Source organism: Sebastes umbrosus, chromosome 22 (genome assembly GCF_015220745.1).
Source record: "Sebastes umbrosus isolate fSebUmb1 chromosome 22, fSebUmb1.pri, whole genome shotgun sequence".
Taxonomy (NCBI): domain Eukaryota; kingdom Metazoa; phylum Chordata; class Actinopteri; order Perciformes; family Sebastidae; genus Sebastes; species Sebastes umbrosus.
The window spans coordinates 19197645-19215314 of NC_051290.1; the positions used below are offsets into that span (position 1 = coordinate 19197645).

The following is a 17670-nucleotide window of genomic DNA, read 5'->3' on the forward strand; positions in this document are numbered from 1 at the left end:
AAAAGTTCTTCAATCATGGTCAGATGGGTCCGAGGATCCTCCAGCAACATGTGACTGTCAAAGGTTTTGAACACTTTGTCAGGTGGTTCCCCTAGCACAGCAATTATCATATCAAAAAAATATCTGATTTTGGAGCATAATGTATCTCCTTTTGATGCAAGGTTATGAATCATCTGAGATATTTTTTCATTGTGAATATAATGTTCAGGATCAGTTAGAGATAACAATGTTACCCGTGCCCCAGCAGAAATGAGCACTTTCATGACATCATCTCTGTCATTGATGGCGGCAGTTTGCAGCGCTGTGAATCGCTGATTGGGAAGCCATGCATCTGGATCAGCTTTTGCTTCAAGCAGTTTCTCCACAAAAAGAAGTGGTGCTTTGGATAGTGAGACATAATGTAAAGGTGCAAAGCTAGTTTGGGAAACCTTGTTTGGGTCTGCACCCTGATGCAAAAGTAACGCACAAATATCCCTATTGTGATATACAACAGCAGCAATCAGTGGGGTAATATAGTCATTACACTCTCTGCATGGGTAAACTTCATTGATGTTGATGTCGTTTAATAATTTTTGGAGCTTCTCGGGGTTGTTGTTAATAATACACTGTATTATAGGATGCGTTTTTGTTGGGGGAACTTTGAGTTGGACTTCTAATTGTGTGGATAGATGGATTGGAAAGGTATTCATTTCTTTGCTTCAGAGTACCTGTGGAAAAGACAAAATGATGATGTTACTGTTACAACATTTGGTGCCATTTTAAACATTAGACAAGTTGCCAAAAGCTATCATGACAATTTAAGGTTCATAATGTTTATTTCATTTTCAAGGGTAATTTTTCAGTGCTTTTGGGTATGGGTACAGATGGTAGATAATTCTATCCTGAGGGCAACTAAATCAGAAACCATCTACATGGCTACATACATTACTGTACAACTAGAGGTGACGTTTATAACCGAGGCTGTGATTCACAAACCCCTCAGCCAAGTACTGACATGTACAAGTGTGTAAAAATAATTTACACAGCTCTCCTATATTTGATTTGATTTGGTTGAGTAGTATATCTAATTTGGACACAAATACAGTCGAGTGAACACTGGTCCTGAATTCTAGATGATTTGATAATGCACAAAAAGTGCCACTCTGCCCTCACACACGGGTTACACTTTGAACTTCCTCATTTAGGGCGGCAACCAGAATTAAACTTTGAATGTGAACAGCTGTGAAATATATAATCAATTTTGGTCGTAGCAGGTACAAGGATGAAATATTGTGTTTGTAAGTAAATGATCATTATGATGACATCATATAACCACAAGGATGGATTATGAATTAGAGTAGGGCTAAATTAATGTTCGTCTGTTAATTAAGCAAACTTATTATTTTACAATATTATACAATTTTAATGTAAATATTAGAGGATTGTACAGAAATCAACTTACAATGTCGACAAGGGGTGAACTACACCTATCAAAACTCAACACGACACTCTCTGACTATATATGAATGTTGCAAATGCTAATGATATAATGTTTTAGATGACTTGCAAATATATTGTTGTAGCATTTTGTTTTTCTTTTTGCTCTGTATTATAATGACAACAATAACTGGACTCACTTGTGCAAAGGTATGAGTGCCATTCCTTGCCCTTACAAACTAGTAAGATTTAGAACTTCCTCATTCAGGCTGGCAACCACAATTCAACACTTGTGCAGGAAATCTGTGGTTTTACAAGGAGGTGCAATGATGAAATCTTGTGTTTGTAAGTTCAGAAAGTATTAATGATGATATCAAATATCCATCTTCACTGATAATGAAGAAATAATTACGAATAACAGTAGTTCAGGTTAGATCAGGTTGGACTGATCATTTGATGTACTGACTAGGATGAGTAAGCACATTGACATGCAAATAATGCGATTCACAAACCCCTCAGCCAAGTACTGACATGTAGGCAAAATAATTTCATTCTGCAACTTGAAATCTCTCCTATATTCACTGTATTTTCTGAGATCTGCAACAGGTTGAGTAGTAAATTAATTTGGACAAAAATACAGTCGAGTGAACACTAGTCCTCAATTGTAGAATTGCTAATGCTATTTTTCGTAATGTTTTTACATATGGCTTGTTAATGCATAAAGAGTGCCACACCCTGCCCTCACTGACTGTTATAGAATTTAAACGTCCTCATTCAGGCGGGAAACCAGAATTGAACGTTGAATGTGCACAGCTATGAAATGCCTATTAATAATTTTTATGTTGTAGTAGGTACAAGGATGACATATCTAAATATGTTACTAATCAAACTGTCGTAATGAATGACCATAAGAATGGATTATGAATAAGAGTGCCACACTTTGTCCTCACTGACTGTTTTACAATTTGAACTTCCTCATTCAGGCGGGAAACCAGAATTGAACGTTGAATGTGCACAGCTATGAAATGATTATGAATAAGAGTAGAGCTACATGAATGTGCTTTTCTTAAGCGAGAACACAGATTATTTTACAATACAGTTTTTAAGGTTAACATTAGAGGATTGTAGGAAGATTAACTCACAATGTCGACGTGGATTGTGCGCCGCAGTATATCAAAACTTGCTGTGCTTTTTCTGTATTTCTTTCCGTCACTCTGACACTCTGTAATTCTGCCTCTCTCTCTCTCTTGCTCCTCCTATATACAGCTAAGGATGCTGGGAGAGATGGGTTGGGTTGCTACAGTAAAAGGCGGGACATGCCCCTTTCACTTTTATGATTCTAGTTGATTTTCTTACAAAAGTATCTCTGAACATTGTTCTGTGACTCTATAGTCACTAAAGTCCAAATGTGAAATGATCTGAGTTGATAACCACGTTGATCACCTGAGTGCCTTCAGTTGTTACAGTGCGCTCACAGACATGCTTCACGAGTTAAAAGACTTTTTTTGCCACACACTCTGCATTTCCATTTAAGTGAAACTAACAAACTCAGAAGTCTAAAATGGCTCTTATCATTGGCTGCAAAGATCTGCAGGCAAAATAAGTCAACATTCAGTATTTACACATAACAGACTATATACCCAACCTCTTTATTCCTCTCACAATTGTTCTGAAATAATAAAACTTCTGAGAGGCTATGACAACAGGTAAAGGGACAGGTCCAATGGGGTGATCAAAAACAGCTCAAGAAACTAAAATAACTCAAAACACTATTTGTCCCATGCTCTGTTATTTGTGGAAAAAACAACAACAATTTAACGAAGTGATATCATAGAAATATACAAGAATAAAAAAAATAAATTGTAATATAAAAAAAAAGTATAGTGGTAAAAATATGTCAGGAATAAAAACTAAAAATATCTTACATATGATAAATTTCAATGTTTCAAGGTAAGTCACAACTAAAGCCATCAGATAAATGTAACAAAATAAAAGTACAACAGTTCCTTATAATGATAATGATCAAGCAAAAATATAAAATCTCACAAAATAAAAAAAATACTAAAGTATCTTATAATCTACTCACTAGCCTTTGGAAAATAGTTACTATGCACAAAACATTTGCAAATCCTTACAGGCGTATTTCACAGAAGACATGTTGTCACGGCAGGAAAAGCACAAGTGTAAATAATAAAATGACTGATGGCTGAATTCCATTTAGCTGCATCAGTTTCAGGGTCCTGGTATTGTTCATGCTGGCTCACTGTCACACTGTCATGGCTTACTTGGATACAGAGCCATTGTTAAAGTTAATAGTAACACCTGTGCTTTTCCTTTTATGATAAGTCTGATGATGTCAAGACATATTGGACTTCCTTTTTGTGCAGTCTTGTTACCTAGTGCTGCTAAAACCTTGCTATGAAACCTTGGCTGGTGTTATATGGCAAACAACTCAATATAAACAAGAAACAAAACCCTATTTAACTGCTCTCAACACTAACAAACAAAACACACGAATGTCAGCCACCTCTCTAACTAGTGATTTACACAGAGGAAAGATTATCCAAGCACATTAATATGTGACCTAAAACACTTCTCTCTAGCCCAGTTCCAACAAATAACAAATGCCTCTATATTACAAAGTTAACCACACACACAGAAGCAACGAGGTGGACTGATCAAGCGTAATCACAGCCACCCTTTGCGTTCATCTCCGGTCCTATTTTAAACGATACGGCCGGTTCTGCCCCGACCGCGGAGTGGTAGACACAGCGGTGACGTATCGGAGGCCGGACCACAAATGGCGGGAAGCTGGGGCATCCACCTGAGGGCGCGTCAGGAAGCGTGGCCCTGAAGGGGATCCCCAGACGTGACGTCATCTCGGTGCGGAGGAACAGCAGAGCGCACCAAAAGAACAAGAGCAAAGGAGAGACACAACAATATACAACAACAACGAACAGTCACTCTAAGACCGTAACAGCTGGACATGATGACTATTAAAAACTATCACATCAGAATTGCTTGCGTTTGTTTTTTCCTCTGACTGCTTATAAGACTCTAAAGTCATTTTTGAAGTCCCTGATCCTTTTTGAAGTCGACTTCACTTCAAGTCACTGGGTTGAGTCTCTTGAACTGGGACACCAAGACCCTCATCAGGGCTGATGGACAGCCTTGTAAAGCTGGTGCTGATGTCTTCTGTTCGAAACATTTCCTTCAAGGGGGTCTCTGAGTTCCAGTGTCGGGTCTTGGCAAACTTGTAAACACATCCAAAGAGATCAGGAAATATCTTCATCACATCAACTTGGGCTGCATCCTCGGCACTGCAAACAAAACAAATCAATTAATGTGTATAATTATTGTATTATAGATTTCCATTTATGGACATTGTAAGGCCCTGCATCCCTTTCACTCACTAGTGCTCATGGAGGTTTCGTATGAAGCGCAGTAATCCCAGTGTGTTGTCTGGATAGGCTTTCTTCTTGGCATCCATCTTCTGGACCAACTCTGGTGGAAACTGCAACACCAAAATTAATTAATCACAAATTACAATTATTAGGACTGGAATGCAAAAGTTACAGCTGTTATGTTGCAGTCACCTCATTTCTCCACTGTTTGAAGGATCCATCCCTGGCACATTCTTCCAATGAAGAAACCAGTTCCTGGTCAGCCTTTCGACAGTTTGCCACCTCCTCCTTGTTGCCAATCCTTCTCAAGTATTCAACTCTCCTGAAAAAGTTTATTTTAAGGATATATGAATTGCAACAAAACAGAACCTTTAAAAAGTATCACATGATACTGATTGAAAATGTTATTGATGGAAACGGACCATTCGCTAAACCCCTCCTCCAAGCAGCAGTTGTCCAATCATAGCAACCTTAAGGCTGCATTCACACCAGATCAGACGGTGCGAACGCAGTACATAACCGGCGATCCACAACAGTACAACCCAGTTATAAGGGAACAAAAGATGTTAATCGTCGCAGTTAATGGGCCATTTTAGTGACTTGCACAGATCTCTGCCACAACCCTGCGGCCAATTGTCGCAACTCCTGATCTGGTGTGAATGCAGCCTAAGTAGGCAAGACAGGCCTGGTATGCTTTGGATTTCTTCACATACCAAAGCAGCGGGCATGATTGATACTCAGAAACACAACAGCAAATGTTAGCATGCTAACATGTTAAACTAGGATAGTAAACATGGTTATTCCTGCTTAACATTAGTATGTTAGAATTGTGTTTTTGAGCATGTAAGCCTGCTAACGTTAGCATTCAGCCCAAAGCGTGGCTGTGCCTCGTAGACATGTCTGTTAGACTCTCAGTCTTGTGTCATTCTTCACACCACTACTTCACTTCCATTACTTCTTGTGTGTACAACTGAGTGAAACACCATAAATGACTTTGAGATGAGACTGGAAGTTTGCATACAATTTGTACACTTCATCACAGGGAGACCACAAATACATGCAAAAGACATAGGAGTTTTGGAGATCTTTGAGGCAGTAGGATGCAGCCAGGATGATATGATATAATATAATAACAGGCTCAAGCCTGCTTGTGGCTATTCATTGACTGAGAACCATGAATGTAGCCTTCCAAATTTTGTACAATTCCATCCAGTAAATGTTGAGATATTTCACTCTGGACTGAAGTTGTAGACCCACTAAACGACTGACAAGGCCATCCCATAGGGGAAAAAAAATCAGGTAACAACGACTTTAAATTTTAATTCATCAATCTATCAATCTATGAAGCATTTCTTACCTTTCAGAGGTCCAGAAGAAGGGATGACTCAAGCATTCCTCCACTTTAGGTCTGTTCTTTGGTTCTTCATTGATCATCCACTCAATGAGATCCTTTGCCACCACATCTTGAACATGGTCCAAACTGTACTTCCCTTCATGAATGTTGCTCTCACATTTAAAGGATTTGTCCCCGAAAGGATGGTGTCCTCCAGAGAGGATATAATAACTGAGCATCCCTGCCACCTTCAGAATAAACAGAACATTTTAGCAATTAAGGAAGTATTTTTCACCAAGTCATCAATCAAGTTTGTTAAGCAGAAAAACTCACCTGTATGTCAGTGTTTGACTTGTATGGTATGTCACCTTCTTCTGCTAAAGTCTCCTTGGCCATCCAGCATTTTGTTCCTGCACTGCCTGTGCGATGAGTTGTTTGGCCTTTGGTTAACCGTCTACTTATGCCAAAATCAGCTAGTCTTGCCCTCCCGGTAACATCTGCAGGACAAATCAGGTAGACAAACTCTGAAAATTATGCATGATAATTATAAATTCAAATATTGTTTTTTTTTTCTTAATTTCAGATAGTGAATTCCTTCATTTCAGTGTATTTTTAACTTGTCTTACCGATCAAAACATTCTGTGGTTTGAGATCCCGGTGGAGAATTGGAGGACTTTGACAATGAAGCACCTTTAAACTTTCGAGAACCTGTTTGACAAGATTGTTTTTCAGGAGACCACCATCATTATTTCTGATGTATTCTTCCAAGGTGTATTCACAAAGCTGAAGACCAAGATATCCAAAGTTCTCATCCTCTGCAGCATCAACATATCGTACAATAGATTGATGATCAAGCTCTGGAAGTCGTAGAAATCCTTCCTCATTCTTCAGCACCTGATAGTTGCATTTAGTCATTTTCTTAATAGCAACTTCAGTGCCATCATTTCTCAGCCCCAAGAAGACTTCAGTACCATCACTTCCCTTCGCTATGCGGAATTCTGCATCATTCACATAAATCATGCTGCCAATTCTGGTTACTTTACTTTCATCAGTGCTCTGAAGCTTCTCTAATTTCCCTCTCCACCTCTTGCTGATTTGTAGCCATTTGTGTGTTACTGGTGACATAGTGGCGTTGCAGTGGAATGGCTTCACATTTGAAGTTGACTCCACAACAGGAGCCGCTGTTAGATCAGTGCACACTTCATCATTTGGGTCTTCTTGTTTTTCGGACTTCTCCTTCTTTTTCTTGGATCCAGGTGAGGCTGCAACATCCTCACATTCTGAGTTTGGTTTGCTGAAATGATTGTTCAGTCGTCTGAGCCCTTGTTTCAGCTTGTCATTTATGTTCATATCTGCAGATGTCAGTATGTCCTCAGGCACTGAAGTTATCCCCACAGATGTAAAGATGTTGGCTGCATGTTCATTTGAAAGCAAGTTTGCAAATATGCCGTATGTGAAGATTCTAATGCCAGAGGAGTGTTCATCCTTTACAAAAGGAGCAACTGTTTGGCATAACTTCTCAATAAAGTTGGGATCCCAGCCATTTGTGCCTTTTGTTTTCTGTGTTATCACATACAGTATTTGCAGAACATCTCCACAAATATCAGGTCTCTCTTTTGAGTAAAGCTGGTTCAGTAGTTGGGGGATTATAGCCAAAGCTTGCTCATTTGGTATGTCTTCCATTGTGCAGAAAACTGCATATAAACTATCAATGGCCTGAAGTACATATTCCTGGGGAATGTTTGGAAAGCGACTGACTACACCTGCAATGTAGGAGTTCAGATTTCCAGGGTCTTTCAGCCATTTCATACATCCCTGGCGGTATTTTTCTGTATTTGGCCAAATTGAATTAAAAAGTAATTCGATCATGGTCAGATGGGACTGAGGCTCCTCCAGCAACATGTGACTGTCAAAGGTTTTGAACACTTTTTCAGGCGGTCCCCCTGATTGCACAGCTAGTTCCATATCCATAAAATATCTGGATTTGGAGCATAATTCATCTCCTTTTGATGCAAGGTTATGAATCATCTGAGATATTTTTTCATTGTAAATAACATGTTCAGGAAAAGTCGGATGAAACAATGTTATCAGTGCACCAGCAGAAATGAGCTCTTTAAAGACATCCTCTCTGTCCTTGATGGCAGCGGTTTGCAGCGGTGTGATTGGATGATTCCCTCCATTTGGAGCAGCTTTTGCTTCGAGCAGTTCTTCCACAAAAAGAAGTGGTGCTTTGGATAGTGAGACATAATGTAAAGGTGTAAGGCCAGTTTGGGAAGCCTTGTTTGGGTCTGCACCCTCTTGTAGTAGGAAAGTAAAAATATCCCTATTGTGATTTACAACAGCAGCAATCAGTGGAGTTATATAGTTGTTACACTCTCTGCTTGGGTAAACTTCATTGATGTTGTTGTCCTTGAGTAATCTTTTCAGCTTCTTGGTGTCCTTGTTATTAATACACTGTATTATAGGATGTGTTTTTGTTGGGGGGACTGTGACTTTGGCTAAAAGAAAAGATTCAAAGTTATCCATTTCTTTGCTTCAGAGTACCTGTGGAAAAGACAAAATCATGATGTTATTGTTACAACATTTGGTGCCATTTTAAACATTAGACAAGCTTCCAAAAGCTATCACTACAAATTAAGGTTCATTAAGTTTATTCCATTTTCAAGGGTAATTTTTCAGTGCTTTTGGGTATGGGTACAGATGGTAGATAATTCTATCCTGACGGCAACTAAATCAGAAACCATCTACATGGCTACATACATTACTGTACAACTAGAGGTGACATTTATCACCGAGGCTGTGATTCACAAACCCCTCAGCCAAGTACTGACACGTACAGGTATGCAAAAATCATTTACACAACTCTCCTATATTTGATTTGATTTGGTTGAGTAGTATATCTAATTTGGACACAAATACAGTCGAGTGAACACTGGTCCTGAATTCTAGATGATTTGATAATGCACAAAAAGTGCCACACTTTGCCCTCACACACGGGTTACACTTTGAACTTCCTCATTCAGGCCGTAAACCAGAATTAAACTTTGAATGTGAACAGCTGTGAAATATAAAATCATTTTTGGTCGTAGCAGGTACAAGGATGAAATATTGTGTTTGTAAGTAAATGTTCATTATGATGACATCATATAACCATAAGAATGGATTATGAATTAGAGTAGGGCTACATGAATGTTCTTCTGTTAATTAAGCACACTTATTATTTTACAATATTATACAATTTTAAGGTAAATATTAGAGGATTGTACAGAAATCAACTTGCAATGTCGACAAGGGGTGAACTACACCTATCAAAACTCAACACGACACTCTGACTATATATGAATGTTGCAAATGCTAATGATATAATGTTTTAGATGACTTGCAAATATATTGTTGTAGCACTTTGTTTTTCTTTTTGCTCTGTATTATAATGAAAACAATAACTGGTCTCACTTGTGCAAAGTTATGAGTGCCATTCCTGTCCCTTACCAACTAGTAAGATTTAGAACTTCCTCATTCAGGCTGGCAACCACAATTCAACACTTGTGCAGGAAATCTGTGGTTTTACAAGAAGGTACAATGATGAAATCTTGTGTTTGTAAGTTCAGAAAGTATTAATGATGATATCAAATATCCATCTTCACTGATAATGAAGACATAATTACGAATAACAGTAGTTCAGGTTAGATCAGGTTAGATTGATCGTTGATGTACTGACTAGGATGAATAAGGACATTGACATGTAAATAATGCGATTTACAAACCCCTCAGCCAAGTACTGACATGTAGGCAAAATAATTTCATTGTGCAACTTGAAATCTCTCCTATATTCACTGGATTTTCTGAGATCTGCATCAGGTTGAGTAGTAAATTAATTTGGACAAAAATACAGTAGAGTGAACACTAGTCCTCAATTGTAGAATTGCTAATGCTATTTTTTTAATGTTTTTATATATGGCTTGTTAATGCACAAAGAGTGCCACACCCTGCCCTCACTGACTGTTATAGAATTTGAACCTCATCATCCAGGCCGTAAACCAGAATTGAACGTTGAATGTGCACAGCTGTGAAATGATTATGAATAAGAGTAGAGCTACATGAATGTGCTTTTCTTAAGCGAGCACACAGATTATTTCACAATACAGTTTTCAAGGTAAACATTAGAGCAGTGGTTCTCAAACTTTTTTCACCAAGTACCACCTCAGAAAATATTTGGCTCTCCAAGTATCACCATTATGACCGATGTTAAAATACGGTAGCGTAGGCCTACCCTATTCAGCAATGCACAGTTCACTCCCGAGGCAAATTTATTCCTAATAAGAATATTACTTATTGTTGACTTTTGTCAGCCACATCCACGCTGTACAAAGAGGAGCACTAGAACTGGCACTGAAACTCTTCCACACAACTCTCATACTACTTGAGGGGCAGCCTCTCACACTAGGCCTGCACCAGATGAGGAACATCTGCCATGTGCAATAACACTGTTCAATATTGCGATGACGATATGACTTGCGATAAATAAACAAATATTGAAGCGTGCATATTAGCTATACATATAAATATACTGTATTTAAAATATAACTGGGCTAAATGTTGTTTCTAGAGCAGCAACAGTAATGTTTACAACATTAAAGTCACCATATGAACTCCTGAATATCTCACTGGAAACAATCTAACATGTTCATAAAATAAATCATATTCCTGACATGAAAATACTAAATGAAGTTTATAAAGACTGAAGAACACAGACATCAGTCAGTTTCAATCCTTCCTCCTGTCCTCTTCCCTCTGTCCTATCCTGTCCTCTGTCCTCCTGCCCTCTGTCCTCCTCCCTCTGTCCTATCCTGTCCTCCTCCCTCTGTCCTATCCTGTCCTCTGTCCTATCCTGTCCTCCTCCCTCTGTCCTCTGTCCTCCTCCCTCTATCCTATCCTGTCCTCTGTCCTCCTCTCTCTGTCCTCTATCCTATCCTGTCCTCTGTCCTATCCTGTCCTCTGTCCTATCCTGTCCTCTGTCCTCCTGTCCTCCTCCCTCTGTCCTATCCTGTCCTCTGTCCTCCTCCCTCTGTCCTCCTGTCCTCCTCCCTCTGTCCTCCTGTCTTCAGGCTCAGTAGTAAATTAATTTGGACAATAATACAGTAGAGTGAACACTAGTCTTCAATTGTAGAATTGCTATTGCTATTTTTTTTTTAATGTTTTTATATATGGCTTGTTAATGCACAAAGAGTGCCACACCCTGTCCTCACTGACTGTTATAGAATTTGAACTTCCTCATTCAGGCCGGAAACCAGGATTGTTGACTTTTGTCAGCCACATCCACGCTGTACAAAGAGGAGCACTAGAACTGGCACTGAAACTCTTCCACACAACTCTCATACTACTTGAGGGGCAGCCTCTCACACTAGGCCTGCACCAGATGAGGAACATCTGCCATGTGCAATAACACTGTTCAATACAACAATGACGATATGACTTGCGATAAATAAACAAATATTGAAGTGTGTATATAAGCTATACATATAAATATACTGTATTTAAAATATAACTGGGCTAAATGTTGTTTCTAGAGCAGCAACAGTAATGTTTACAACATTAAAGTCACCATATGAACTCCTGAATATCTCACTGGAAACAATCTAACATGTTCATAAAATAAATCATATTCCTGACATGAAAATACTAAATGAAGTTTATAAAGACTGAAGAACACAGACATCAGTCAGTTTCAGTCCTTCCTCCTGTCCTCTTCCCTCTGTCCTCCTGTCCTCCTCCCTCTGTCCTCCTCCCTCTGTCCTCCTCCCACTGTCCTGCTATCCTCCTCCCTCTGTCCTCCTGTCCTCTTTCATATCCTGTCCTCCTCCCTCTGTCCTATGCTGTCCTGTCCTCTGTCCTCCTCCCTCTGTCCTCCTGTCCTCCTTCCTCTGTCCTCCTCCATCTGTCCTCTGTCCTCCTGTCCTCCTTTCCTCCTCCCTCTGTCCTCCTCCCTCCGTCCTCCTGTCCTCTGTCCTCCGTCCTCCTGTCTTCTGTCCTCCTCCCTCTGTCCTATCCTGTCCTCTGTCCTCCTCCCTCTATCCTATCCTTTCCCCTGTCCTCTGTCCTATCCTGTCCTCCTGTCCTCCTCCCTCTGTCCTCCTCCCTCTGTCCTCCTGTCTTCTCTCCTCCTCCCTCTGTCCTCCTCCCTCTGTCCTATCATGTCCTCTGTCCTACTCCCTCTGTCCTCCTCCCTCTGTCCTATCCTGTCCTCTGTCCAATCCTGTCCTCCTCTCTCTGTCCTCTGTCGTACTCCCTCTGTCCTCCTCCCTCTATCATATCCTTCCCTCCTCCCTGTCCTATCCTGTCCTCCTCCCTCTGTCCTATCCTGTCCTCCTCCCACCGTCCTCCTGGCGTCTGTCCTCTTCCCTCTGTCCTCCTGTCTTCCTCCCTCTGTCCTCCTGTCCTCTGTCCTGCTCACTCCGTCCTATCCTATCCTCTGTCCTATCCTGTTCTCTATCCTCTGTCCTATCCTGTCCTCTGTCCTATCCTGTTCTCTATCCTCTGTCCTATCCTGTTCTCTATCCTCTGTCCTATCCTGTCCTCTGTCCTATCCTGTTCTCTATCCTCTGTCCTATCCTGTTCTCTATCCTCTGTCCTATCCTATCCTCTGTCCTATCCTATCCTCTGTCCTATCCTGTCCTCTGTCATATCCTGTCCTCTGTCCTATCCTGTCTGGTGTGTGGTTCATGATACTTTATGAAGATAATAAATTAATAACACAGAGGCTCACAGTCTGTTCCTTCACAATAAACTCCCCGGACACTGAACACTGGATCACTGCTCACTAGAGGGAACTAAAGTCAGTCACAACTCAACTCAATAACTTACACGTGTTAACAGTTAGCTGTTAGTCGAAGAGCTACCTGTGTCTGTCTACAGAGAGACAGCAGACAGAGCAGACTGAAACGCTGCTGTATTCCTCCATGTTTAACAGTCTCATCATGTTCATGCTTGTTGAACATGTGTAATGATGACGTGTCTTGGCTTTACACTTGCAAAGTTGTATTGAACTTACAGTAACGAGTAGTTGTAGCCGTCTCTGATCAGCTGTTCTCAGACTGACTGTGTGTTGATGCTCCGACAGAGAGCAGCTTTTAGACAGTTTAATACCTAGTTACGTTAACCATCCCTAAATATAATGATTGTTCTGATTCCTTTTGCGATGTGTTCATCGCGGATGTTCATATCACGATGACGATGAAAATACGAGTTATGGGTCAGCCCTATTTCTTATTCATTTAAAAATATATATTTCAGAGATTCCTCCGCGTGCCACTACAGAGAGCTCGTACCACAGTTTGAGAACCACTGCTTTAGAGGATTGTAGGAAGATTAACTTACAATGTCGACGTGGATTGTCCGCTGCAGTTTATCAAAACTTACTGTGATTTTTCTCTAATTCTGCCTCTCTCTCTCTCTCTTGCTCCTCCTATATACAGCTAAGGATGCTGGGAGAGATGGGTTGGGTTTCTACAGTAAAAGGCGGGACATGCCCCTTTCACTTTGATGATTCTAGTTGATTTTCTTACAAAAGTATCTCTGAACATTGTTCTCTGAGTCACTAAAGTCCAAATGTGAAATGATCTGAGTTGATAACCATGTTGATCACCTGAGTGTCTTCAGTTGTTACAGTGCGCTCACAGACATGCTTCACGAGTTAAAAGACTTTTTTTTGCCATACACTCTGCTTTTCCATTTAATTGAAACTAACAAACTCAGAAGTCTAAAATGGCTCTTATCATTGGGTGCAAAGATCTGCAGGCAAAATAAGTCCACATTCAGTATTCTCACATAACAGACTATATGCCCAACCTCTTTATTCATCTCACAATTGTTCTGAAATCGTAAAACTTCTGAGAGGCTATGACAACAGGTAAAGGGACAGGTCCAATGGGGTGATCAAAAACAGCTCAAGAAACTAAAATCACTCAGAACACTATTTGTCCCATGCTCTGTTATTTGTGTAAAAAACAACAATTTAACAAAGTGATATCATAGAAATATACAAGAATAAAATAAATTGTAATATAAAAAAAAAAAACTATAGTGGTAAAAATATGTCAGGAATAAAAACTAAAAATATCTTACATATGACATATCAATGTTTCAAGGTAAGTCACAACTAAAGCCATCAGATAAATGTAGCAAAATAAAAGTACAATGGTTCCTTATAATGATAATGGTCAAGGAAAAATATAAAATCTCACAAAATAAAAAAATACTAAAGCATCTTATAATCTACTCACTAGCCTTTGGAAAATAGTTACTATGCACAAAACATTTGCAAAACCTTACAGGCGTATTTCACAGAAGACATGTTGTCAAGGCAGGAAAAGCACAAGTGTAAATAATAAAATGAATGATGGCTGAATTCCATTTAGCTGCTTTAGTTTCAGGGTCCTGGTATTGTTCATGCTGGCTCACTGTCACACTGTCATGGCTTACTTGGATACAGAGCCGTTGTTAATGTTATTAGTAACACCTGTGCTTTTCCTTTTATGATAAGTCTGATGATGTCAAGACATATTGGACTTCCTTTTTGTGCAGTCTTGTTACCTAGTGCTGCTAAAACCTTGCTATGAAACCTTGGCTGGTGTTATATGGCAAACAACTAAATATAAACAAGAAACAAAACCCTATTTAACTGCTCTCTACACTAACAAACAAAACACACGAATGGCAGCCACCTCTCTAACTAGTGATTTACACAGAGGAAAGACTATCCAACTAGCACATTAATATGTGACCTAAAACACTTCTCTCTAGCCCAGTTCCAACAAATAACAAATGCCTCTATATTACAAAGTCAACCACACACACAGAAGCAACGAGGTGGACTGATCAAGCGTAATCACAGCCACCCTTTGCGTTCATCTCCGGTCCTATTTTAAACGATACGGCCGGTTCTGCCCCGACCGCGGAGTGGTAGACACAGCGGTGACGTATCGGAGGCCGGACCACAAATCGCGGGAAGCTGGGGCATCCACCTGAGGGCGCGTCAGGAAGCGTGGCCCTGAAGGGGATCCCCAGACGTGACGTCATCTCGGTGTGGAGGAACAGCAGAGCGCACCAAAAGAACAAGAGCAAAGGAGAGCGCAGCACAACAATATACAACAACAACGAACAGTCACTCTAAGACCGTAACAGCTGGACATGATAACTATTAAAAACTATCACATCAGAATTGCTTGCGTTTGTTTTTTCCTCTGACTGCTTATAAGACTCTAAAGTCATTTTTGAAGTCCCTGATCCTTTTTGAAGTTGACTTCACTTCAAGTCTCTGGGTTGAGACTCTTGAACTGGGACACCCAGACGCTCATCAGGGCTGATGGACAGCGTGGTAAAGCTGGTGCTGATGTCTTCTCTTTGAAACATTTCCTTCAAGGGGGTCTCTGAATTCCACCGTCGGTTCTTGGCAAACTTGTAAACACATCCGAAGAGATCAGGAAATATCTTCATCACATCAACTTGGGCTGCATCCTCGGCACTGTAAACAAAACAAATCAATGAATGTGTATAATTATTGTATCAGTTTTTATTAATTGTGAAGATTTCATTTTATATACATTGTAAGGCCCTGCATCCCTTTCACTCACTGGTGATCATGGAGGTTTCGTATGAAGCGCAGTAACGCCAGTGTGTTGTCTGGGTAGGCTTTGTTCTTGGGATCCATCTTCTGGACCAACTCTGGTGGAAACTGCAACACCAAAAATAATTACTCATAAATTACAATTATAAGAATTGGAATGCAAAAGTTACAGCTGTAATGTTGCAGTCACCTTATTTTTCCACTGTTTGAAGGATCCATCCCTGGCACATTCTTCCAGTGAACCAACCAGTTCCTTATCAGCCATTCGATATTTTGCCACCTCCTTCCTGTTTCCAATCTTTGTCAAGTATTCAACTCTCCTGAAAAATAATTATATTGAAAATGGAAAATATTGAAAAATAGTCAAGACAGGCCTGGTATGCTTTGGATTTCTTCACATACCAAAGCAGCGTGCATGATTGATACTCAGAAACACAAACGCAAAACTACGAGGAATGGATTTAAATGTGTTAAGCTGCAAACGTTAGCATGCCTATACCTAGCATTACTGACAAAGCCAATGAGCATACCGTTAGCTAAAATATTATGCATGGTCAACAGGTTAGGTTAGAAGAACTCCCATTCAGGACTGGCATATACTGTGTAGGAGTTGTTCCTGAATGATACTACTGCATATCAGAATTTAGGCTAGCATTAACAGTTCTGTCCTTGATTTGTAGATAGCCATATTAAACCCAGAGATTTGTTCTGTTACAGGATTAAGATGAAATCTATAACATGAATAAATAACAGAATAATGATATATCATTTGGGTCGTTCTCTAGACATATGGAGTGAACTACACAACAAATATTTCTGTTTTTTAGAGGTCTTCAACAAACAGCATTTCTCATAATCCCTAGACCTCTATGGGCTAAACATCACGGCTGCACAAAAGAGGCTAGTCTATGGACAAGTAGAGGGGTAGTGGTTAGTTCAGACATGTCTGTAATAACAACATTCATGGTCCCCAGAGGATGAATCCTACTGACTCTGGTAATCCCCTGGCTTGACCTCTAATGCCACCAGTAGTTTGATATTTACGGCTTTTTATCAACATGTCTTGGCAACTATTAAAGAGATTGCCATGCAATTTGGTACAGATACGCATGGTCCCCAGAGGATGAATCATTCTAACTCTGGTAATGAAGTTTGGCACAGATACCCATGGTGCCCAGAATCCTAATTCCATTAGGTATGAACACATTTCACCCTGAACCAAAATTGTCAATTCATGCCAAGGCGAGATGAAAAGAAAGAGGATCACCAGTCATTAAGATACATTGTCTGAGAACCATGAATATTTGTTACACATTATGACATATTTCACTCTGGACCAAAGTAGAACAAACAAACGACAAAACAATGTCATCCCACAGAAAAATAAAAATAATCAATCAATCAGCATTTCTTACCTTTCAGAGGTCCAGAAGAAGGGATGACTCAAGCATTCCTCCACTTTAGGTCTGTTCTTTGGTTCTTCATTGATCATCCACTCAATGAGATCCTTTGCCACCACATCTTGAACATGGTCCAAACTGTACTTCCCTTCATGAATGTTGCTCTCACATTTATAGGATTTGTCGCCAAAAGGATGGTGTCCTCCAGAGAGGATATAATAACTGAGCATTCCTGCCACCTTCAGAATGAACAGAACATTTTAGCAATTAAGGAAGTATTTTTCACCGAGTCATCAATCAAGTTTGTTAAGCAGAACAACTCACCTGTATGTCAGTGTTTGACTTGTATGATATGTCACCTTCTTCTGCTAAAGTCTCCTTGGCCATCCAGCATTTTGTTCCTGCACTGCCTGTGCGATGAGTTGTTTGGCCTTTGGTTAACCGTCTACTTATGCCAAAATCAGCTAATCTTGCCCTCCCGTTAACATCTGCAGG

At 40.0% G+C, this 17670-nt stretch overlaps 1 protein-coding gene and 2 long non-coding RNA genes across 15 annotated transcripts in view; all 3 read right to left on the minus strand.

Annotated features, from left to right (window-relative positions):
• The window catches only part of LOC119481960 (serine/threonine-protein kinase/endoribonuclease IRE1-like), a 41197-nt gene that overhangs the window by 11673 nt on the left and 11854 nt on the right, over positions 1 to 17670 (minus strand). For 2 of the 13 annotated variants that reach the window (XM_037759298.1, XM_037759297.1), the window contains 5 exons: positions 17500 to 17663; positions 17191 to 17414; positions 15966 to 16095; positions 15783 to 15883; positions 13870 to 15673 (listed from right to left, as the gene is read on the minus strand). The exons of 2 other annotated variants lie outside the window; for them this stretch is intronic. In XM_037759298.1, the coding sequence (XP_037615226.1) occupies positions 15454 to 15673; positions 15783 to 15883; positions 15966 to 16095; positions 17191 to 17414; positions 17500 to 17663 (839 nt within the window). In that variant the 3' untranslated portion in view covers positions 13870 to 15453. Of the gene's footprint in view, positions 1 to 3870; positions 4737 to 4829; positions 4931 to 5012; positions 5143 to 6177; positions 6402 to 6486; positions 6651 to 6779; positions 7533 to 7826; positions 8194 to 13864; positions 15674 to 15782; positions 15884 to 15965; positions 16096 to 17190; positions 17415 to 17499; positions 17664 to 17670 lie in introns of those variants that run through there. 9 more of the 13 variants (XM_037759302.1, XM_037759293.1, XR_005205334.1 and 6 more) reach the window with 7 other exon arrangements.
• On the minus strand, positions 206 to 2873 carry LOC119481964. The gene is made up of 2 exons (XR_005205337.1): positions 2559 to 2873; positions 206 to 707 (listed from the first exon to the last, which is right to left on the minus strand). It is a non-coding gene; the product is annotated as an uncharacterized LOC119481964 (long non-coding RNA).
• Positions 3174 to 3855, minus strand: LOC119481965. Its single transcript, XR_005205338.1, has 2 exons — positions 3780 to 3855; positions 3174 to 3743 (listed from the first exon to the last, which is right to left on the minus strand). It is a non-coding gene; the product is annotated as an uncharacterized LOC119481965 (long non-coding RNA).